The sequence below is a fragment of the Limanda limanda genome, chromosome 14 (assembly GCF_963576545.1).
Source record: "Limanda limanda chromosome 14, fLimLim1.1, whole genome shotgun sequence".
Classification (NCBI taxonomy): domain Eukaryota; kingdom Metazoa; phylum Chordata; class Actinopteri; order Pleuronectiformes; family Pleuronectidae; genus Limanda; species Limanda limanda.
Genome location: NC_083649.1, coordinates 20,061,561 through 20,085,240, shown reverse-complemented (window position 1 = coordinate 20,085,240; position 23,680 = coordinate 20,061,561). Strand labels below are relative to the sequence as shown.

The following is a 23,680-nucleotide window of genomic DNA, read 5'->3' as shown; positions in this document are numbered from 1 at the left end:
TCTTAGAATATCTGTGATGATGTGTTTACTACTTCACTGCTGACACATAACACTACGTTCACACAGCGGGCTCGGGTGCTGCATCCTGTGACATCTTGTTCTGTGAATGTGGGTCACATCAGGACCATAACAGTTCACACTGGAGTCTGATACTTGCCCCATTTTACAAGATAATGTGAACAGCTACATACAAAAAAAAATCTGAATTGACCACGGCCGGCGCGTGCTTCTGCGTTTTCACGGGAACGGAGACGCAGGAGCCCTTCCGGGCCCCTCACGGCCCTTCCTACGTCCTTACGCGCGTCGGCCAATTTTTCTAACTAGACGGCAAAGCCCCGCAAGCGTCACCCGGCCGCGAGGGCTGTGATTGGTCTGCTGACTACATCATTTCCGGAGTCGCATTTCCGGTTCATGCCCGGAAACCACGGAGGATTTAGAAGAACGAATATGGACCAGATAGAAGAGCACTTGGCAGAAGAGATCCGACACTATGTCCACTAGTATAACCCGTCACTAACCGGCGGATTTTTCCGCCAGAAAAAGGCTCTGAGGAGCCGCCGTGGCGATGTAAATAAATCGCTCTTCTTCGTGCAACACACGAAGAAGAGCCGACTTCGACAAAAAACATTACTGCGCCTAGTGTTCTGGCGGGGAATTGCATGGCAACACGCGCAACGGTTGGAGAACCATGAATGAGAACGAGTCCTGCGTTACAGCTGCGTGCCTGCGGGCCCCTGACGACGCAGAAGCATGCGCCGGCCTTTAGGCTTGCAGTGTAAATGAGTGTGAGTGTTTCTGCTAGTTTCATTTGAATTAACTTGTATGATTTTATATTCGGCATCAATACTTTTACCACAATATGACTATTAGCAGCAACCTAATTTGACAGACCTGCTGTATAATTTTAATAAGGCTTTGAAAGTATTGTAGTGTTTAATTTCATTGTAATATAATCTGCAGGGATGTAAGAGTTATATAACACTGTTGATGCATATGTAGCCAGTTGTTTTGGAATTACTCCTGAGGAAATAGTTTTGACCTTAACTCTTAATTTAAAAATAATTTTCAAATCCCTGACCTAAATCCCAAAGCTATATTCCACTTTTACTTTATTTTCCCTGATGCTACATAGACTTCTGCCAGATTTTTAATTTTTGACTAATACAATTATAACTGCTCCCTGTAGATGGCGCCTGTCGCTCTTCAGCTTCTGTTTTCTTGTCTTTCGAGCTTCAAATATCTCCTCTTGATCACCCTTCTGTAAATATTTCAGAAATATTTCTCTTAAGTGTACGATTTGAGCATATTACACTATTCCAAATTCACGTACATAATGAATTACAATTTATTGTTTTACTGGTTAATTACATTAAAATAAAATGTAACCAGAGGAGTCTGCTAACAAAATAAAAACAAACCAATATTAGTTAAGCAAATATTGTTTTTGTTCAGTTTGCTTTTAGTTAATACTGTACATTGACATGTATGAGATGTGTTTTTTTGTTATCAATACATGTTGTGAATGATGAATGGGGAATCGCAGCCCAGTTGATTATTAAAGCAATACAGTTGAAATAAAATGTCAACTCAAATTACTTTATCTTTTTTTAACTCACTAAATGTTGATCCCCTCCATTATTAATTTGGTAGCATTCTCATCTCTTCCATTTTTTTCTGTTTTTACTTGTTACTTCCACCCTTGAGGATACTTTCCATTAATGATAGATGGTAATTTTGGGTTGTAAATAATACAAGATAAGGTTTCCTTTCATTTAGATTTTTTTTTTATACTTTATTTATTCACTCTTTCATTCATGTGTTTCTTATGTGTGCGCCTTATGTTTTAATGGGAGTCAATGGGAGCCTTCGTCAAAGGAACGGTTGCGATGTCAGTGGTCATAGATCAATGGAATATTTGTTGTCTTAGACAGCTGTAATGGTGAAAGAACAGGCAGAGAGACCCATAAATGTAGTATTTTCTCCATTAATAAGGATTAAAAATTTACGACAGTTATCGATTCCGTAGTTGTAGTTCCCCTGCCCTCTGCCTGGAGAGGAGAACTACAAAATTCCCCCACGTCAGCCAAGTGTAGTCACGTGACTGCACCCTGACGACGTATCACCGGATAGGCTACAAACCCGGAAGCAGTCAGACTCTCCAGGCAGCCGATGGGGCTTCTGGAGAAACAAGACATTTTCTGATTGAATTATTCAGAAAGAACGTGTAAATATTAGGGTCTCAGCTGCTTTCAGAAGAAGAAGAAGTGACTGTGTGCAGACGGTGGTTGTTAGCGGCTTCCTGTTAGCTGCTGCTGGACGTCCGGCACCTGTTTATCGTCGTATTGTTTGTATTGTATCTGTCAGCTGGCCGCTGGAGCTCGCTATGGACGACGGCACGGCGGCGGAGTCTGAGGACGGTGGCCCCGACAGGAGGCGCAGGGTGCACGGCATGCTGAAGCTCTACTACGGCCTGAACCAGGAGGGCAAGGCCGAGGAGGAGATGGAGTCCCTGGATCCCTGCGACATCAACGGGCCTCACTTTGACCCCGAGCACTACCTGAACAAGGTGAGAGACCTCTGCTGGGTGAGGTTACAGCCGCTGTCGGTACCGGTGTTGTGTTAAACGGCACAGCACTGTCAACCCATTCACTGTTGTTAAACAAGATGAAGCCTGTTTTCTATAAGACTCCCACAGAGTCTCTGCTACAGGTCAATACAACACTCTCTATACCATTTGCTGTGTGTGGTTCCAAAAGAAGGAGAAAACTAAGTGTGAAAATGATTTGGTTTTCATTGCTTACATTAATTGCTCATTCACTTCACATGTCAAAGTGGCAAAAAAGGAAATGTACTGGAATTTGCTGAAAGTACACCCATTTCCTAGCGGTGTCTAATTTGACAAATCTTTCTTGAAATCAGTTATACGAATAATTGCCTAATGAAAAACAAAGATGTACTCAATAAAGTGTGTTGTTTTACTTCTTTTTTTTATATATATAAAATATGCATATACTCTTTTTATGAGTGATTGTGACCGCTCCATCATGTCTTCTCTCCAAACGCAGCTCAGAAGAGAGTGCTCTCTTGCCGAGCTGATGGACCAGGAGACTTGCATGGTGAAGCAGATCCGCTCTTTGGACAGTGACATGCAGACGCTGGTGTATGAAAACTACAACAAGTTTATATCTGCTACAGGTGAGTGAACATCTCACTTCAGCCTTTTTCACGCTACATGATTTTCAGTGCGATTTGCAAGTCGCAGAGAAAAACCTTCGATCTGTGTTTCGACTGGCAGTCGCCCATAGCTGTGTGGGAACTCTTCAAAGACTCGATAAAAAGGCTGACAGACACGTCGTCCCTGTTTAGTTGTCTTAGCCTTAGTTGGCGACAACTCTGACCAACTCCCTCCAATCAGAGGGCAGGACAGGGTGCAGGTAGTGAAGGTTGATTTTGTTGTGAGGTGGCCTCTGATTGTTTTCACACTGCTCATGTCTGTAATCAGGGAAAACATGCAATCACCATGTGTGTGAGGGACAGGGTAACAAACTCAGTGCAGCTTACATACTGCATCAGGTTCAGACACAAAAAACGAAATGCCTTTCGGGTTGGTTAGTCTTCACTCCGGCTCAGATGGGTCCGGACAGAACAATGCAGCTCGAGCCGCTCTCTTAGTCCTTATAACTGAAGCATTTCACCTGCTCCAGCTGCGTCTTCCACAGCAGGATGACTGAAGAGCAGGACGATCACTTGGATTCACTGTGTCTCTTCTTGCATGTGTTTTCGTGATCAAACATAGTTTTAGGACGTTCTCATGGGGAAACATTGTGTAGTGTGTGAACCCCGGTCGCCAGTAAGGGATGTGGTTTAAACTCACACCGACTGCAAATCTCCCAATCACAAGACGGCAAGTCAAGTAGGTTGAACGGCCCTAGTGATCTAGGACTAGTGTGAACTCGGCTTTACTTCTGTTGTCAAGTTTTGTTCAATTGTGAGAACCAAGATTGTTGAGCAACCCCTCCATGTTTCCAGATACCATAAGAAAGATGAAGAATGACTTCAAAAAGATGGAAGATGAAATGGACTGTCTCTCTGCTAACATGGCAGCAATCACAGAGTTCAGTGCTTCTATCAGTGGTACCCTACAGGACCAGCACACCCAGATTACAAAACTGTCAGGTGAGACCCACACTGGAGTTTAGTTTGGTCATTCACCTATGGGTCAGGGTTATTTTCAATTTTCTTTATCTTTGCATATTTCTTTCCAGGGGTTCACACTCTGTTGAGGAAGCTGCAGTTTCTGTTTGAACTGCCGGCTCGATTGAACAAGTGTCTGGAGCTGCAGGCCTATGCTCAGGCAGTGAGCTCCCACCGCCGTGCCCGCTGTGTGCTGCATCAGTACAGCCACCTGCCCTCCTTCAAGGGGATTCAGGATGACTGTCACGCTATCATGGACAAGCTGGCGCAGGAGCTTCGACAGAAGTTCAGGTGGGAATTTCTTAATCTATGTTAATATGAGTGATGCCACTGTGAGGAAGCATGTATCATTTTTGCTGCTAGAAAAGGATGGGACAAATATGAGGGCATGCAGGTTTATGAATGCACAGAAATATAGATTAAATTATATTAATATATATTATCCATTATATTAATTTAGTTATTTTAGACTTTTCACATAATTTTACTCAGATTTGATCACACATATTATTTATAAGTGTTCATAAGATCATATTTTTCTCTGAAAATGTTTCCATATGTGAACATGTTTACAACCTGTACTAAAACTACAATGGTACAGCTATTTTTGTAATCGACAGATTTAGAAATCCTTATTTCCCGATTCCTGTAGATCATATATTTCTTCCTGTTTACTTGTGCACATAGGGACGGTGGATCAAGCGCCAAAGATTTATCACAGTGTGTGGAGCTGCTGCTACAGTTGGACGAGCCAGCCGAGGAGCTCTGTGATAAATTCCTGAGCCATGCACGATCTCGACTGGAGTCGGACCTTCAGGGCCTGGAAGCAGAGATAAGACCATACTCCTCTGCCTCAGCTGTGAAAGATGCTTCAGTGCGCTGGTCATCATCGACTGCAGTACCCGGATCTCCAGATGATAAGTCACCTAAAACGAGAGCTCTAGCTTCTCCCACCTCAAACACTGACATCCTGGAATTCATTGACAGAGGCTGCAATGAATTTGTCAGCAGCTTATGTTTGCTAATTACATCGTATCAAGAACTTTTTGTCAACCACGCTCAGACAGGAGAGCTAGCATCTAAAAATATCCCCCAGATGGCAAACGGCAAGCTGAGTGCCTTTGTGGATGACCTGGCAGCTCGGTATTTCTCACTTGTCGAGCGGAGGATACAAGAGGAGAAAGGTGTTGGAGATAACTCCCTCCTGGTCCGTGCACTTGACCGCTTCCACCGCAGACTTCAGGCTGTGTCCAAACTGCTGCCGGGCTCGTCCGTGCCAAACAAGGGGACGGAGATTGTGATCCGGGCGGCGACGGAGCGAGTCAAGCAGTACCTCTCCGCCCTGCAGAGCTTCTACCTGGACAGCTTGACAGATGTGAGGCAGGCTTTGGCAACACCGCGTCTCTCTGTGGCTAGCGCTTCAGCGACTGGAGGCGGAGCTCATCATGGGGGGCCGGCATCTGGGCGAGATGCTCCAAACAGCCTGCCGGAGCTGCTCTCCTCCCTTTCAGCCTCGATTCTCAATCAGATTAAATCAGTGCTGGCATCAGTGCATCTCTTCACAGCTAAGGACATTGCGTTCTCCAACAAGCCGTACTTCAAGGTGAGTGGTTTTGCTGTTTTTCAGCAGATAAATGAACATATTGGGTTCACAGGGATTGATAAAATGACTGAAAACTGGTATTGGGATGAATTAATGGTTTAATTTGTTCCATCCTGTACAGTTTTAACCCTCTGTTTTGTGTTGTCTTCTCCTTGCAGGGTGAATTCTGTAGTCGTGGTGTACGTGAGAGCCTGGTGGTGAACTTTATAAAGTTTATTTGCCAGTCTTCTCGCCAGTTCTGTGAGAGCGCAGGAGACAAAGGAGGTTCGACTCCCCCGGCCCTCCTGTTGCTGCTGTCTCGCCTCTGCTTGGACTATGAAACCTCGACCATCTCCTACATCCTCACGCTCACAGACGAACAGTTCCTCGTGCAGGCAAATGGAAACACTCACTTTACAAATGCAGCATATTATTCGTGTTATTCATTTTTTAAAACAAGTCTTCAAATTTAAAGTAGCTCACTTCTAAAAAATAACCTGTAGGTGTTTTGTATTTTCACAGCATCACAGTCCTGTAACACAGGTCACAACTCTATGTGGAGAAGCCAGGGAGGCAGCACAGAAGCTACTGAACCATTATGTCAAGGTCAGTTCTTACCAGCAATATTCACTGAGGGACAACACATCAATACTCCAAATATTCCCACCCATGTGTGTATTGTGAATTTTGTCATTCGTTTGTGCAGGTTCAGGGCCTGATTATCTCCCAGATGCTAAGAAAGAGTGTTGAAACACGAGATTGGGTGAACACCATCGAGCCTAGAAATGTCCGCGCTGTGATGAAAAGAGTAGTGGAGGACACCACCTCAATTGATGTGCAGGTAAAACTGTGGATACTGAGCAACACGTCTTCCAGTCCTGTCGTTATGCTTTCATCAGCATGCACAAGCAGGCTGTCTTTCAACCCTTGTTTTGCTCTTTTGTAGGTCGGGCTCTTATATGAGGAAGGTGTGAGGAAGGCACACAGCAGCGACTCCAGCAAAAGGACTTTCTCTGTTTACAGCAACTCCAGGCAGCAAGCGCGCTATGCGGCCAGCTACACTCCAAGGTACATAAGCTACAAACAGACTGAGAAAGAGAAAAGTCCTCCAGCAGCTTTGGTCTGGTTTTGGTTATTCACAACACTTTCATATTCAGTACTAACAACATATCAAACTATTTGTGATAGAATGATAAAATCCTGCGATGTTGTGGGTGTGTGTTCCACTGGCATGTGGCTAACTTTGACTCGTAAGATGCATAATTTAAAATGCAAGACACTGTGTGTAAGTCTGAGGCACAGCATAGGAGCTCCTCCCAAAATCTGAGACCTAGATCATTTCATTCGGCCTGAATTGGTCGTGTTTATAATAATTTATTCAGACAACTTTATTAATTACAGCAAATAAGAAATCAAGTGTTTCAAAAAAGACTTTCCCAACCCTACCTTAAGTCCAAAGTCATTTGTAGCTTCTTTCCTTTATTAGCTGCAAATGTCTGCATTGAGGGCACCCTGGTAACTTTTGGTTCTTTTGTCTCTTGAACTGATAATTATGTTAATATATATCTCTTCTTATCCCCCCAATACGTAACCATTTGGAAAATGCCAAAATTCAGTAGACCTATAGTCCAGTGAATGGATTGTTTAAGGTTTTGTGTGAATAGCAAACAGACTCTCACATGCCTCCAATCTGTGGTACCACCTTAATTTTCATTGCGGGCCCGTCAATTAATAATGAGCAATCTCTTAACATAAGAGAAACCTTAATGGTTTGATTGTGATCTTACTTGAGTGATTTATCTTTTGTGTGCCTGCAGCGCTCCTATGGATACCAATCTGCTGAGCAACATCCACAAGCTGTTTTCTGAGAGGATCGACATCTTCAGTTCAGTGGAGTTCAACAAGGTGAGTGCAGATGTTTGTTATGCTGATGAATCTTATTCAATGCTGATGAATCTTAACTTACCCTTCATCTGAAAACATCCTCTTAACACGTCCCTCCACCCCCTCAGGTCTCTGTGATGACGGGAATCATCAAAATCAGTTTGAAGACGTTCCTGGAGTGCGTCCGCCTGCGCACATTTGGCCGCTACGGGCTACAGCAGATCCAGGTCGACTGCCACTACCTGCAGATGTACCTGTGGCGCTTTGTCTCCGACGAGAACCTGGTGCACTTCCTGCTGGATGAGATCGTGGGCAGCTCCGCCCACCGCTGCCTGGATCCCGCCCCGATGGAGCAGAGTGTGATCGAAGTCATCTGTGAACGAGGTTGAGGGTCAAAGCGCAGCTCAGTCAGAAAAACTGTATTTAATTGAAATATTATATTTGCAATATAACAGAATGTCAAATTTATTGATCAGATTCATAAAATTGCTTTTTGGGAATCTGTTTAAATTATACTGTAGTCGATCATCTTGTGTTTGAGGCATATACACTGACACTGACTGACAGTTTGGGACAAATCTACATTGCATTCCAGACATGACAAGTTTCTAGTACACTGGTTAAAGGGCCCATATTGTGTGAAATACATAATTCTGGGCTTTTACTATCTGTAAGGACTTGAAGGGGGTCAGTAGGGACCCTCATAGTATTAAAACAGTCAATCCGCAGACTTTTTCACTCAGTCCATTCTACGAAATATGTTAACGAAAAGTCTCGTTTCGTACTTCCTTCATTCGGGATCACACTCGTCTCTCAGCCCCACCCACCCAGTCGGTACCATTCCAGCCTCCCAACCCACCCCTCCAGCTCCCCACCACTAACCCTCCACACCAAACGCGACACTAAGCAGACATGTTGCCCAGCTAGCAGCTTGTTAGCTACCACAGGCTAACTACAACAAACAACACTGCAGCGTGGAGGGATGCAAGGAAGAGAACATTCTTCCGTGCACATTCATCCTAAGAACGTAGCTGTTCGAGACCAGCGGTTACGCTTTATTTCTTCTGACTTGCCGTGTGGGTGTGCTACTCCCTTGCGAAACGCGGGACGTTACTCCGACATTGGCGGAATGTCCTGCTTAAACTTGAACAAACACGAGGACGGTGTAACTTACCGTTCAGAAACATCCTGTTGTAACCAAATGTGAATATGTGGCTGGTCTTGGTATCCAAACATACCAACGTGACTTTCAGCTGTGTTTACCAGAGAGATCTTAAATGCGCCAGAATTAGACTGGTGATAGGCCTGGTCGCGTGGCACTCAAGGTGCTAGTCAGCCAATCGGAGGGGCTCAAGAGGCAGGTGAAATCAGCCTCTTCTGTCTGCGGCTCCAGAGAGGCAGAAGAGAGAACATGGAAATACACATTGCAGCAGTTTTTTCGACTTTAAATCACTGATATTTCATCTTAGGGGTACCAATACCTCAAATTAAATTCCAGAAAGTTGTAAAATATGGGCCCTTTAAATGTAAAAGTTGTCATTTAATAATCATAAGATATTTAAGGGGAAGCCCATGTTCCCATTGAAGGAAATACAAACAGAATATGAATGATTAAAAAGTTGTGGTGGAAATGTTATGTATTAATATATTCTCCTTAGTGTCTTTTTGCTGAATAACTTGCAGTGTGAATGTCATCTGATTATGCCACGTATGTCTTACACTAAAACATCTACAGAAGACCCATCTTGCCTTCAGGCTGGTTCCATCTTTTCTGTGCATGTCTTACACAAACAAACACCTGGTTTAAAAGTCATGTGTCCACAATAAAAGTGTCTGAATGAATCAGTCAAAGTGTGTGGTTCCGCTACAAGACTCCAAGTAAAAGCAAACAAAGTAATAATATACTAATAACTTTTATAGAATAAAAAAACAAATCGATGTAATTCAGGTGTTTCACAACTACTGCCAGCCCTCTCTCAACATAGCGTGCAGCACACTCGCCACCTGAACACCTCATCTGATTGGCTGAGCCCTCTTCTCTCCACCCTCTTCTGATGACCACGGAGGAATCTGATTGGCTGAGAGGCAATTTCCTTCTGAAAATAGAGTGCATCGGGGGCGTTTCATTGTGCAGGCTGCTGGACTGATGGATGCGTAAGAGTTCCTACACTCTAACTGCAGCTCCACGTTACACACCGGTAAGATCTCACATTTCCTCACCGTGTTTAGATATCAGCAGCTGTTTACTCTCTACGCTCAGGTCACTGCACAGTCTGTGTTGTCTCTGCGGTTGGATCAGTTCTGCATCAGCAGGGGGAGTCGAACAGAAATGTTCTGAACTTTGGACGTTTGTTGACAGCAGTAGCGATCATATAATACTAGTATGCACATGTAATACTCCTCATAGCGTGATCAACTACATTTAGAAGCTCCTTGATGCAGGTGGAGACTCTGGACTTGTCTTAGCTGCTTCTAAGGATCATGTGTGAAAACTCTGCATCAGATCCTAATGAATTCTATTGCAGTAAAAGAACCGAGAGCAACTGCACTTTGTATCAAGGGTAAAAGTCCCGTTCAAAGTTTTAAATGTGGGATATTATCAGAGATGCATTGACAGGTTATCAGCAGTGTTACACAACTGTTCCTGGTCTCTACTCCCCCTTCTTCCTCGCTCCCTCATCTTTCTCCTCTCACCCAAACCAGTCGAGGCAGATACTCGCCCAGTGTCCCCAAGGGTTTGCTCTTGGTGGGATCTGTTTGATTTCTCTATAATATTATGAAGTCTACACCTTACTCTGTGAATTTTCTCGAGATAATGTATAGTGTGCCTTGGAGCTAGCCAAATATGAAATGAATTTGTTTTAATTATAATGGGGCTGTTTAAAGGAAGCTTTCTGACTATTTCCTAACCTACTGGCATCTGTCATTCTTATCAGTACAGTTTGGAAAATTAGGTGATAATTGTTTCACAGTTTGTAAAAACAAAGTCCCTGCTTTCTACGGCTGTTGAACAAGGATGTTTATTTGTGAAGAGGCCCACACTGTGCTCAGTTAAGAGAATTAAACAAAGCCTTACACTTATATAGTACTGTATAACATAAGTTACATAAAACAAGACAATATATCTAAGTACATTTTACTGCAGATTATACAACCAAATAAGTTTTTGTTAAAATAAATAGCAAAAACATTACGTAGATTAAATTTTTCTTTATTAAAAACTCAACATCATCTGGAGGCTTTGGCATTACCATCTGATTACTGGGATTCATTTGGTCTTTAGATTTCGTTATTTTGGACTAAGATGCATCGGCCTCTGTCATTTCACAGGAGTCCAATGATGAGGCTTAACAATCAAGCATCCAAACCAGGATCCTCACATGACACAGAGAGGGAATTCGGAGGAACCCTGGGTGAGTCACAGCAGAGACATCTCACCTCGCCTCCACTTTTATTTTAATCAAGACATTTTGCTTTTACATTTTGCTTTGACATTACCACCTTTTACAGCATGAGTCACTTAGTCTTAATATATAATAATAGGATGATCAATCTCTCATGTCAGTGAAAATTATTAAGATGGCTGATGCAAAGTACAGAAATCATCTTTAAAAATCTAAGTGTGTGTGTGTATGTGTGTGTGTGTGTGTATGTGTGTGTGTGTGTGTATGTGGTTGTGTATGTGGTTGTGCTTTGTTTTTTGCTATGCTCCATGAAATGGACATCACATCCAATTGGTTTTTAAGTTTTCAAAGTAAAATCCTGTGATCTAATAATATTGATCTGAACCAGGAGCTTTGCTGCACCAACACAGACAATTATAAGTGTAAATATTGAAGCTGATTTAAGATGATGTAGTTGTTCACAGTTAATAAGCTACATTTGCATTATGAATCCGATATAATAGATGAACATGTTTTTTACGTCAGTGCCTATATGTCCTATCGCTGTCAAGCAGGTGTTCTAAACACCGTCTGTCATCTCACTCTAATGTGTTGTCACCTTCCAGGTGCTTTATGCATTCCCATCTTTCTTCCGTTGACGGTGCTGTTCCTGATCTGTATGAGTCGATCCCCCGAAGCCTCTCTCTTCCAATGGCCTCCTCTGCTCCCCTCCGGTGACGAGCTGTGGGACCCTCTGGCACCCCTGCTTCTGCTGGGATGGATCGCTTTTCATGCCCTCCTCTACTTGATGCCATTAGGAAAGGTAGGACACATTGATTAGCATGGATCAAGATTAAACTTTAATCTTTTGGGGATCTGATACAGAAGGAGGGCGGTGAGATGATTTCCTGAAATCAAATACAATTTAAAAACAAATCTCAATGTCATATTTTCGCCATAGTTGTTCCAAAGGCTAAAATGCTCTAGGGAATATTCAAATTAAAAACATGAAAATAATCATCAGCCTTCTGATTTTCTTTGTGTCCATGTGACTCCTGAGGTGACTACAACAAATCAGTGACAGCATTAGCATGAGCAAGGTGAATTACAGCAGCACAGGAAAAATTTAAACAAGTGCATGTAGGTTAATTGTTTATGAACTCAATGAAATCAACATCATTTGATATGATGGGGGTCGTAGTCTCTGTTACATTTTGGAAATCGTGGGCTGAAAAGTTTGATAACCTCTGGTCTATAGAGTATTAAAGAAAACACATTGTTCTTTTATACTAACAAATAACACACAATTGTCCATCATTATATTGCAGAAATTGTGATAATATGTTTATATAGCATTATTGTTGTTTAAATTGTAATTTGAAACTAGCAAAATCAGTCATTAAACCAAGACTTTGTAACTTTTAGTGAACACTTTACGTTTTTATAATAAGCACTTTTGCCTGCAGGTGTCTGAAGGATTAGTGCTGAGGGATGGAACGCGCCTCAAGTATCCCATTAATGGTAAAGTAGAGTTTATCTTTTAATATTGATCACTAAAGACACAAGTTAATGTGAGTACTGTAGTGTAGTAAAGTAAAAATTACAATAGCTACAACATTTTATAGCTATGTTTGAATAGTACACATGTTTAATATGCAAATTATTTATTTACATTTGTAAAACTGTTGTAAAGTATAAACCACTGTTACTCTTTGTTTTAAGTGAGACTCATATTATTCTAGTTTCACCTCAACACTGTCTGACCTTGAGCTTAAGTTTACTCTAGTTACACAATGCGAAATCCCACCTTTTCCAACTTTCCCCTGCCTGTTTGAAAACCATCCTGTGTCAGCGAGCTTATCTCGCTCCCCCGGCACTCCAAGGTTTAGTTTTGTTTGTTTTTCCCGTCAAGATCCATTAACTATTATCTGTGAAATTGTTCCAGTTATGCACCAAAATGTTATCGATTTTTTCCTGATCCATACTGCATCCTTTCACCAAGTTTCTTGGTAATTCGTCTTGTACTTTTTGCGTAATCCTGCTAACTATCAGACTGAAAAACTTTTATTCTCTTTCGCATTATGTAAGAGTCCTCTAAATTTAGATGCTTATGATTTTAAAGGTATATTGCACAATTCCAATCCAAAACACGATAGGGTTAGGGTTAACACTATCTAGATAAACCTTTTACGGTCAATTAGCTGTTTGTACTGTGCACCATAGTATACAGACTAAATCTAAATAGCATCAGTTGTATTTGTGTTGCTATTAAATTCAAATATCATCATCATTTCTCCAGAATCAATTATGTTTTAGTAACATGTTGGTGATCGAACCCAAAACGACCAACAGGTGGCGATGTTGCTCTCTTGTCATCTACTGTAGAATTTGTGGACTGTGAGTTTGACACAGTCAGAATCATATTATTCTAGTTTCACCTCAACACTGTCTGACCTTGAGCTTAAGTTTACTCTAGTTACACAATGCGAAATCCCACCTTTTCCAACTTTCCCCTGCCTGTTTGAAAACCATCCTGTGTCAGCGAGCTTATCTCGCTCCCCCGGCACTCCAATGTTTAGTTTTGTTTGTGTGTCTCTTTCTCAGGTTTCCATGGCCTGTGCGTCACCGGCGTGTTGCTGCTGCTGTTTCTGGGGCTCGGGGCTCCTCTTGGGCATCTGTTTGAGCTGCTGTTGCCTCTGGCGGTGAGCGCAGTAGCCATGTCGTTCCTGCTCTCTGTCTACCTCTACATCCGCTCCTTTTGGGCGCCTTCCCATGCTCTCGCTTTGGGGGGCAACACAGGTGAGAGCCGAGCTTCATCACTGAAGAAAGACTCCAGCTTAAAATACTGTTCTGAAACAGCCAGCGGTGATGCACCGTGCATCCGAAAGCCTGTTTTATTTTTCAGTGAAGGATCTTGGTATTCCTGTGGGTAACTATGTAACGGCCAAGATCCACAGGAGCCTGCAGGCATGAAGTGAACAGTCTAGCACAGAAAGCATAGTCTTTTCGGGAAACCATGTTATTAAAGTCAAGCAGGAGAAAAATTCAGTTAACATCAGTAATTATTTTACTTGGGAAAATGGCCCTTGCATGTAATGTAGGAAAGAGAAAGCAATCTAAACAAACTCAGAGTTAAAGAGACGTGACAAAATGTTTGTTTAGCATTTTTTGCCATGTTTGCAGCATCCTTTGTTTTGTGACCAATTTCCACATTTTCATCTGCTGCTGATGTATTGTTTAGTCCTAATTAGCAAAAGCAAAAAAGCATTTGTAAGCAACACACTTAACAAATGATGATAAACATTATACTGGACTTTGAGCACATATTGCCCTGTGCTCAACAGTTACTTTAAAAACTAGGATTGCTCTTATTAAACCATTATTAAATTCACTAGATACACATTTTAATTGGATCTTAACCAGCACACACTCCTAAATATTAGTCTGAAAACCTGCCTGTTTTTTTCCCGTCAAGATCCATTAACTATTATCTGTGAAATTGTTCCAGTTATGCACCAAAATGTTATCGATTTTTTCCTGATCCATACTGCATCCTTTCACCAAGTTTCTTGGTAATTCGTCTTGTACTTTTTGCGTAATCCTGCTAACTATCAGACTGACAAACAAACGTAGACGAAAACATAACCTTCTTGTCACAATTACGTGTCAGCTAATTGCTAATTAACTGTTTGCTGGTTTATAGGATAAAGTAATTGACATAATGCCTGTTGTGTTGAGAGCCACTTTGTATTCACATCATGTATCTGCAGACATTGCAGATTTAAACTGTATTTCAAATCCTCCTGTGAATTTTTCTTTCTATCTCTGTTTTGTTTAGGAAATCCTTTGTATGATTTCTTCATTGGACGGGAGTTAAATCCTCGGATCGGGAACTTTGACCTTAAATATTTCTGTGAGCTCAGACCAGGTCTGATTGGCTGGGTGAGTTTGACCTGCACAAATGAACAGATCAGTAGATAATCCAGACACTGATGAACGTTTCAGATAGAAAGGCTCATGTACAGTTCTCTAATCTGAAGAAAACTGTCATTGTCCCAATGCCAAGACCAGTTTTATTAAATGTCATTGAATTGAATACATTTACATTAGACACAGAGAATTTGCTGAGCACCAGCGTTTATCTTCTAACGATGCAGCACAACAACAGAAAAAAATATTTTAAACCAAAACATGAATAAATCTACGGACTGACATTTCAATCTAAATATTGAAATATGCAAATCTGTGTGACATTTGGAGTGGGGTGCTTAAAACTAAAAAACTTTTATTATCTTTCGCATTATGTAAGAGTCCTCTAAATTTAGATGCTTATGATTTTAAAGGTATATTGCACAATTCCAATCCAAAACACGATAGGGTTAGGGTTAACACTATCTAGATAAACCTTTTACGGTCAATTAGCTGTTTGTACTGTGCACCATAGTATACAGACTAAATCTAAATAGCATCAGTTGTATTTGTGTTGCTATTAAATTCAAATATCATCATCATTTCTCCAGAATCAATTATGTTTTAGTAACATGTTGGTGATCGAACCCAAAACGACCAACAGGTGGTGATGTTGCTCTCTTGTCATCTACTGTAGAATTTGTGGACTGTGAGTTTGACACAGTCAGAATCACTGAGCTTTCTCCCTGATGACCTGACACAGTGAGAGATCAGTTGGAGCACAGGGGTTTGCATCATCATCTTTGTCTGAGTCATCAGACCCGATAAGAATAAATGCACTTAAGACAAGTAAGAATTATAACAAGAATTACAGCGTCTTTATCTCAATCACAAAAATCCACATGATAAGTAAAAGTATAGCGTAATGCTGTAAAATGTAATGAGTCCTTTATTGCAGGTTTATTTTTTTGTTTCTTTGTGTTTGGAGTCAAATCTTTGCACATCTGAATATTTTAAAGCTGTGTGCGTAGGAGAGGACAGAAAAAGCCTCCACCAACTGGCTACAGACAGTATGTGGGAGATTTTAATTTCCTGTTGCAAACTATTTACTTTTAAGATTTGACATTTTACAATTGCAGGTTTTTCAGAGCCCCAGATTATATAATGGATTGCATAAAAATTATTGTTATGAATATATAATATTTTTGGATATAAATAAACCCACAGTTTGAGTAACAGGCCTGTTTTTTTAAAAGTCTCGTTTAAATTTATATTCAAGATGTTAGTGACTGTGTGATGTGACTTTTCAAATTGCATCATGTCACCCTGCGAACAGTATTATGGTTTGCAAAACACATTCCTGTATCCGCCCCCTGATCTGGTTCCACACCAGAATTTAATGGATATTTCCTTGGGTCATGTTCCTCCCTTTCACAAAATTTCATGGAATTACGTTGAGTAGTTTCTGAATCATACTGCTAGAAAAAAAAAAAACGCAGACAAACTAACTATATTTCACAATGCAGAAATGCAATGTGAACTTCATTGTGCTTTACACAATGATTGTAAAGCACAAATGGTTTTGTTCATGAGCTGTGCATGATATGGTGGTTCAGTGCTTTTATGATTTTAGCCTTTGGACTTCATCATTCTGTTCTCAATTCACAAATGCATTAGTGAGAATCCTTTATAACAGAAAATATAATACCATTAGAGCAGCCATAGATGGATCTGACCTCAGGAAAACGTTGATCATGTGTCACTTTGCATTCAAATAGTTGACCGGCAATAAATTGAGAATCAATTTATCATTGCAAATAAATGCTTATTATTTGGAGGTTCCAGCAACTGGGAAAACTTGATCTATTTCTATGATGTAAATCTAAATATGTTTGGGCTATGGTCTGATGCTCAGACAAAACAAGACATTTGATAATGTCAACAAACGGCATGAGCATTTCTAAACTCTAATAGAACAGACTGTTTAATCATGAAAGTAATCAGCGGCTAAATCAATAATAGAAACCAGAATGTCACTGAGTACAACGCAAACCTCCGGCAAGGAGCTGCATCAAATTTCACACGCTCATGGATATCAGTTACGCCTAAAGCCATATGCCTAAAGATTCCTTAATTCCCTGGGAAAACATTGAAAACATCAAACATCCCTGTGTCTTGCAATCTTAAAAAAAGTGAAAAAAAATCTTCCTTGACCCACACCATATTCTTACACCCACTTTCATGTAAACCGTTTTGCATTTTTTTGCATTATCTGGCTCACAAACCAACAAACAGACTTGTACCCGCCAATAGTGACGACATTAATGAACTGCTTCCCAGAGTTTATCCACCAATAAATGTGAAGTGCAGGTGAAACTGTCAAACTAGTGATGATCGGTCTTCACTTCCTGTTAGGTCGTCATTAACCTGGGCATGCTGATGAAGGAGGTGGAGCTTCGAGGGTCCCCTTCCCTCGCCATGTTACTGGTCAACAGTTTCCAGCTGCTGTATGTGGCGGATGCTCTGTGGAATGAGGTGATGGCTCAGCGGTGTCAAATATCAATTCTCAGTTACAAATAAGGCACCTGGCAGGTCTGCCATTTTTATCCTTCTTATTTTCACATGTGTTTGACTTCATCTCATTGTGCTCCTCACAGGAGGCTGTCCTGACAACCATGGACATTGTGCATGATGGTTTTGGCTTCATGCTGGTGTTTGGAGACCTGGCCTGGGTTCCCTTCACTTACGGCCTGCAGGCAGCCTTCCTGGTTGTGAACCCACAGACCCTGAGTTGGCTCGGAGCCGCAGTTATAATAACACTGAATGGTAATTAGCTTCTTTTCACGAGGCTCTAAAATGTAGAGTTTGATGACTATGATGATACTAACCTTTATCTCTTTGCTATCAGGTATTGGATATTATATTTTCAGAAAATCCAACTCGCAGAAGAACCAGTTCAGACGAGAACCTACACATCCAAGTGTTGCAAGTCAGTTATCTCTTATTTTGTTCCAATGTGTTTTCCAAATTATTACAAATACACTCAAATTTGCTCTTTATAATTCACCTTTCATGCTGTTCATGTAAAGAAGGGATTAATTCCCCTTTGTGTCAGAATAGAGAGGGAGATGTGGAGTTTATAATAATAATAAAAGGCTATTTCTATAGCAATTATATTAACAGTGCTTTACAAAATAAACACAGAACAGAGCTTGACAAAACAAATAAGAAACATAATAGATAGAGATAGCAGCTAAAAACTATTAAAAACCAACCTCTGTTAACACCGGTTCAAATCAGGAATTATATTAATTCTAAATTGAAGCCAATGAAGGGAGGCAAGAGAGAGAGAAACAGGTGAAACGCTTGGTGGTGGTTGAATTCCAGCGGCGGTGTTCTGCACTTACTGAAGCTGAGAGTCTGGTGATTGGTGCATGTAAATAGTGCATTACAGTAGTGCAGGCACGAGTAGACACAGGCGTGACCAAGCTTTTCTAGGTCAGGACAGAGCTGATTTGATTTTTGCTTTATTTCTCAGGTGAAAGAAACTAGATTTAATAAGGTTATTGACACCGGCTTCAAAATGTAGTTGTGAATCAAACTTGACACAGAGGTTTTTTGGTTGTGGATTTAATATTGCTCACCAGTGGACCAATAAACAGTGGTCGTCTTTCTTTTTGGTGATCTGCAAAATGTTTCCTTCCTCCTCTGCAATTCCTCCCTGCAGGACTGGAGACCATCGCCACGGCAACAGGGAAGCGGCTGCTGGTGTCCGGTTGGTGGGGTCTCGTTCGTCATCCCAATTACCTCGGCGACCTCCTCATGGCCCTGGCGTGGTCCCTGCCATGTGGTAAGACAGCTTAAAAGCCTCCACGAGCCTCATTTCTCATGCAGGTCACACAGGCATAAGGCAAGCCTGGAGAGATTGCATTAGAAAATGTTGATGAAATCATACATGAGATTTACTGTATGTCAGAGTATTAATCACACCCTGCTATGTCCACTGTTAGATATGTTTGTTGATCTTTTCAGTGAGATAATCTTTACAGCAATGGTGCAGATTTATATTTGAAACATTGATCACTTCAGTCTGACCTCTGCCTGCGGTTAAATTGGACTGAAACACCTTTTGTGAAGAACAATCAACATCCTCTCTGTGGAACTTGTGGTCCTGCTCTCTGTCTGTAGTGAGTCAACACAATAGAGCACAACGGTGACTTCCCACTTTTAGTGCGGCTCTGGTTCCAGAAGTCAATTTCTCAAAGGAGTTTTAACCCTGGAACCAGGCCCATTAAACTTTAGATTTGGAGCAAAACAAATATTGGAAAATGGAAAAGTACGCATCCCATAAACCATAGATAGGGATCGCAACTTCCAGCTCTTCTTTTTGAATATAACCATTTTGTAGTGATTTACAGCCCTTAGCCTTTCTTTTCCTCATCTCTTAAAAACTGCAGTAGGTTGGAAAAGAATATCACGGCCCCTCTGTGATAAACGTCATGTAACGGTGAGCGAATCGATCGTAGCCGACCTGATTTTTCTCAGTTGTCGTCAACATTTCCATGGTAACAGCGAGCGCCGCCAGTCAGACACCGCTATGACACCTGAGGATTTGTAATGCTTGTCCTTGACATCGCGAATAAAAAGGTTTTTACTAAAGACGCAGTCGATAAGTAAACTTGTGGCTTCTACAGGTGCACATAACAACGTTACACAATCTTGTAGCTTGTGGTAAGTCCATGGATGGTGACAACATCCTTACTTCTGCGACAACTTAAAAAAAAGATCCTGTAGCCCAGAAGAAAATACTAGAAAATGAAAAAGATTCAGCTTCTCACATCAATACTGAAACTATGTACTCTACAGTTTCCGATAGACATAGTGGCTGTTTATTAGTTATGTATGGACCCAGCATTAGTCATTATGATTTCCTTCCTGTCCTCATCATGTAATTATACTCGGTTCAATACTGGTGCAGGAGAAGTGAAGGCAGCAACAGTCTCACTTTGATCCTCCGCAAACTGCTTTATGTTCCCTTGAAAACTTCCTCATAATGGTGACTGTCAGACTTTTGTTCCAGCTGACACATTGTGGTAATTGGTGTTCGACTTGAAGTGAGTCACTTGTGTAGCCGCCTTTGTAATTGAGATGTACAGCCGTTTCTGGCTGAAACTGCTGAATTATGCCTTGAAAAGAACAAGAAAAAAAAGGTAAACGATGGAATTTCTTTCACATTACAGACAGATGCAAGCTGCTCTGGCAAAAAAAGGAACAGTGGCAACATGTAAACCCTGATCACAGAAACAGTGAGAGAAAGACGAGAAGATATTTTCTCAATCACACTGTGAATCACAGTCTCAAAGAACATAATGAGACTATCTCACTGGTACTAACTGTGCTGCGCTTGTATTCGACTGACTGAACATTTGAAAGAAAAGCCAATTGTAGAGGAGGGTGTTCTCTTGATTTCAGCTTGTTTGATATAATTATATAATTCGACATGTATATAAACACCCCCTCCCACCATCCCAGTTTTGCCATTCACCCATTCACACACCCCTGTGTGTGTGAATGGGTGAATGGCAAAACTGTACGATAAAAACAAGGATCATTTACCATAATAGTAGCAATAACGATACTAATGGATTCGTTTTTCTGTGTTTTTATGATCATTTGAAATTCATGATTTTATGAATGGTTAATAACATTTTTATAGATTTTACCACTGTCAAGGAGGTTATGTCTTCCCCCTGTCAGATTGTTAGGTGGTTTGTGTGTTTGATTTTAAGGAAGATAACACAAAGCTACTGAACAGATTGCCAGGAAATTTGGTAAAAGGATGCGATAAGAGTCCGGAAAGTTCCCATTCAATTTGAGTGCAGCTCTGGATCAGGGGGCAGATCCAGCTACATTGAGAGTTTAGCATTTTTCAACATTTTCACCATTTTCCCAGGGAACAATTCATGGATCTTGATGAAAAACAATCAGGCACATTTAAGAAATTGAAATCTATGAGTGTGGGAAATTTGCTGCACCTTGATTGACTCAAAGGGAACTGTTGGGCGGTATTTGCTTTAGTGAGTGACATTCTACTGTTTGATATGTCATTGATATGTTGTTGTTTTCTTTTGCTAAAAAGTCCATGTTTCTCTTTTCCTCAGGATTCTCACATCTGCTGCCTTACTTCTACGTCATATATTTCGCCGTGCTGCTGATCCACCGAGAGGACCGGGACGAGAGACAGTGCCGGACCAAATACGGAATAGCGTGGGACACCTACTGTCGCCGCGTCCCTTACAGGATCTTCCCTTATATCTACTGAAAAAAGAAAGCCATCGGCTGGAAACGGGACCAAAACCATTTCACAATATCTTTGTGATTTTGCAGAAGAACCCAGTGGTAACTTTGAATGTGAATCCATTTGCAATTACGTGAACCACAAGTAATAAACGGTGCTGTTACCGGGGACATGCAGGGAGCTGACAATTTTCATCAGCTCTTACCTGCAAGCCTGCAGTCCAGTTTGAAAATGATGGATCGCTCCTTCTAATTCTTTGCATTCTCACTTCGCGACCTCACAACAACATGATTGGCTACAAGGTAAAGTCAGTCCCCATTACAAGTCTCTGAGTTTTCTGAGGCTGAAGCGTCCCAACATGACACTGTCAGCCTTTTGATTCCTTGTGATGAAATGAGGGAAAATATTATAAATTTACTCTTTTTACTTTTAATGAGAAAACAAACATTAACTGAACCAAACAGGTAAATAATAATGTCTTATTCCATTCCAAAATGACTGGGTCACCCCATTTTACCATGTTTATTTACAGTGTCTTCCTTGTTGTGTGTTCTTATTTGTGAAATACATTTGAAATAAACAAAAACAAAAGAGAACTGCATCAGGTATCTTCATTGCATGTATTTAAAGCTGTCTGAGGGTGGGAAAGAAGACTGAATACTATCACTTTAATATGGGGGAGTTCTAAGTTTACAATATTGGCCTAACATTACATATGCACAAAAATGCATTTATGTTTTGTAAAGATTTCAGTCAAAACCAGTGACAGTTTGACAGACAGCTATTAGCCTGTAAAGATATCAGCTCAAAGCTGGGCTCCCTTTTTAACAACCATCTCCACCCTTTTATTCTTCTCCTGTTTAAAAGGATCCTCTCTCCATACACACTTAATAGCAGATGTTCACCAGGCATCTGTCACACTTCAGCTTGGAATCTGTTTTGCATAAATGACTCCAAAGGAACAAAAAGTACATGAGATCTATTAGTACCAGGAAATACTGTCAGACGCTCCTGGAAAATTGACTCAATTAGCATGAAAGCAATGTTCTCTTTTGTAAGGGATGCTTCTGAGCAGGTTGAGTCAATGTGGAGGTGACAGGGTGTTTCATTCATTTCATGGTGCATACCGGATGGCCTTTAAAAAGTCTGAAGAGTGTCTGAAATTCAATTTTATCTATAAAAGGACCATAAAAAGTATGACATTGTCTTACATTCAGATTGAATAATATAATATATTTTAGTCAGATCGCAACCAAATGTCACTGGGAAAATCTAAAGAAGGAAGAATTATTAGTTCTGGTTGGCTGCGTCATGTGAGAATGTTTCTGGTTTAACTAATACATTTAACTAATGCCTTACTAGTATAGTTGAATTATCAAATTGGGGTAATGTGCCTGAAAAATGTTTATAAAGTAACTTGCCAAGGGTCAAAATCATTTAAACGTAGGACAATGGCGATCAAGGCAGTGGAGTATGACAGAAATAAACGTGTTTTCACACAGAACGTATATTCTCTCTTTTTGTTTGTATTTCCACTATGAGTTTGGTATTAAATTTAATTTCAAGTGATACAAGTGAAAAGACTAAAATGTAACTTTGTGTATAGCTGTTGACCTTCTGGGTGCATCACTGTGAGGAGAGTTATTTTATTTTGACCCCTTTATACTTACAGGCAGGTGTTGTCTTAAAAAGTGGTCCATCATGAACCTTTCTCAATCATACACCCACTACATTTACCATACACTGATAATCATTGTTCTCTAAACATGCACTAAACTGCTCTGTGCAGTTGCAACCCCTAATTTTCCACCTTTGAAAGCCATTTACAATACAGCTGCCCTCTGGCCCCGCCCACACAGCGCTCAGGCTATTTTGTGTTGTTTTTCAATATGCTAAAAGCTAATTACGGCTCTGCTTGTATAAGGCCACAGCCGTCTGCATGGTGACTGATTCATGCTGAATTAATACATACGCCTCAAAGGTTTTAGGTATATGCATGTACGTATGTGTATTTACTGGGTGTATGTTTTTTTCACTTTAAAATTCTGTCTAGAAAAACACTTGGTAAATGTTATTACCTCCACCAAGAAGGTTATGTTTTCAACCCTGTCCCCTTGCTTAGTGATTAGTTGTTTTTGTTGTTTGTTTGTATGCTAAAAACAACAGAAGAGATTACTATGACACTTAATGGACGGATGTGTAATGGGTCAGGGGAGAATCCATTCAATCTTGGTGTGGATCTGGATCAGGAGACAGATGCAGGAATTGTTTTTTTCTTCCTTTATCATTGTGCGATCAGAGACATTTCGGGAACTGATATCTATAAGCACGGGTCACTTGAAGCAGCGTGACTGAATTTAAGACGGACTGTTGGGATTTGGAGGTGGTTTCCGTTCTATCGAGTTCTCTAGTGTCATATGAGTTCCGTTA

The 23,680-nt window shown here is 40.9% G+C and overlaps 2 protein-coding genes across 2 annotated transcripts; both read left to right on the top strand.

Moving 5' to 3' along the window:
- The first annotated feature begins 2,158 nt into the window (after positions 1–2,158).
- On the top strand, positions 2,159–9,502 carry vps51 (VPS51 subunit of GARP complex). The gene is made up of 11 exons (XM_061085560.1): positions 2,159–2,566; positions 3,066–3,195; positions 4,030–4,176; positions 4,266–4,485; positions 4,882–5,797; positions 5,956–6,171; positions 6,299–6,382; positions 6,483–6,617; positions 6,723–6,844; positions 7,594–7,681; positions 7,789–9,502. The coding sequence occupies exons 1-11, from the start codon at positions 2,384–2,386 to the stop codon at positions 8,047–8,049; spliced, it is 2,502 nt and encodes an 833-aa protein (XP_060941543.1). The 5' UTR covers positions 2,159–2,383; the 3' UTR covers positions 8,050–9,502.
- A 286-nt stretch (positions 9,503–9,788) lies between these two features.
- tm7sf2 (transmembrane 7 superfamily member 2) lies at positions 9,789–21,849 on the top strand. Its single transcript, XM_061085571.1, has 11 exons — positions 9,789–9,858; positions 10,991–11,073; positions 11,670–11,866; positions 12,510–12,564; positions 13,648–13,842; positions 14,882–14,985; positions 17,368–17,487; positions 17,610–17,778; positions 17,861–17,941; positions 18,680–18,802; positions 21,114–21,849. The coding sequence occupies exons 2-11, from the start codon at positions 10,998–11,000 to the stop codon at positions 21,272–21,274; spliced, it is 1,281 nt and encodes a 426-aa protein (XP_060941554.1). The 5' UTR covers positions 9,789–9,858; positions 10,991–10,997; the 3' UTR covers positions 21,275–21,849.
- Positions 21,850–23,680: the final 1,831 nt, after the last annotated feature.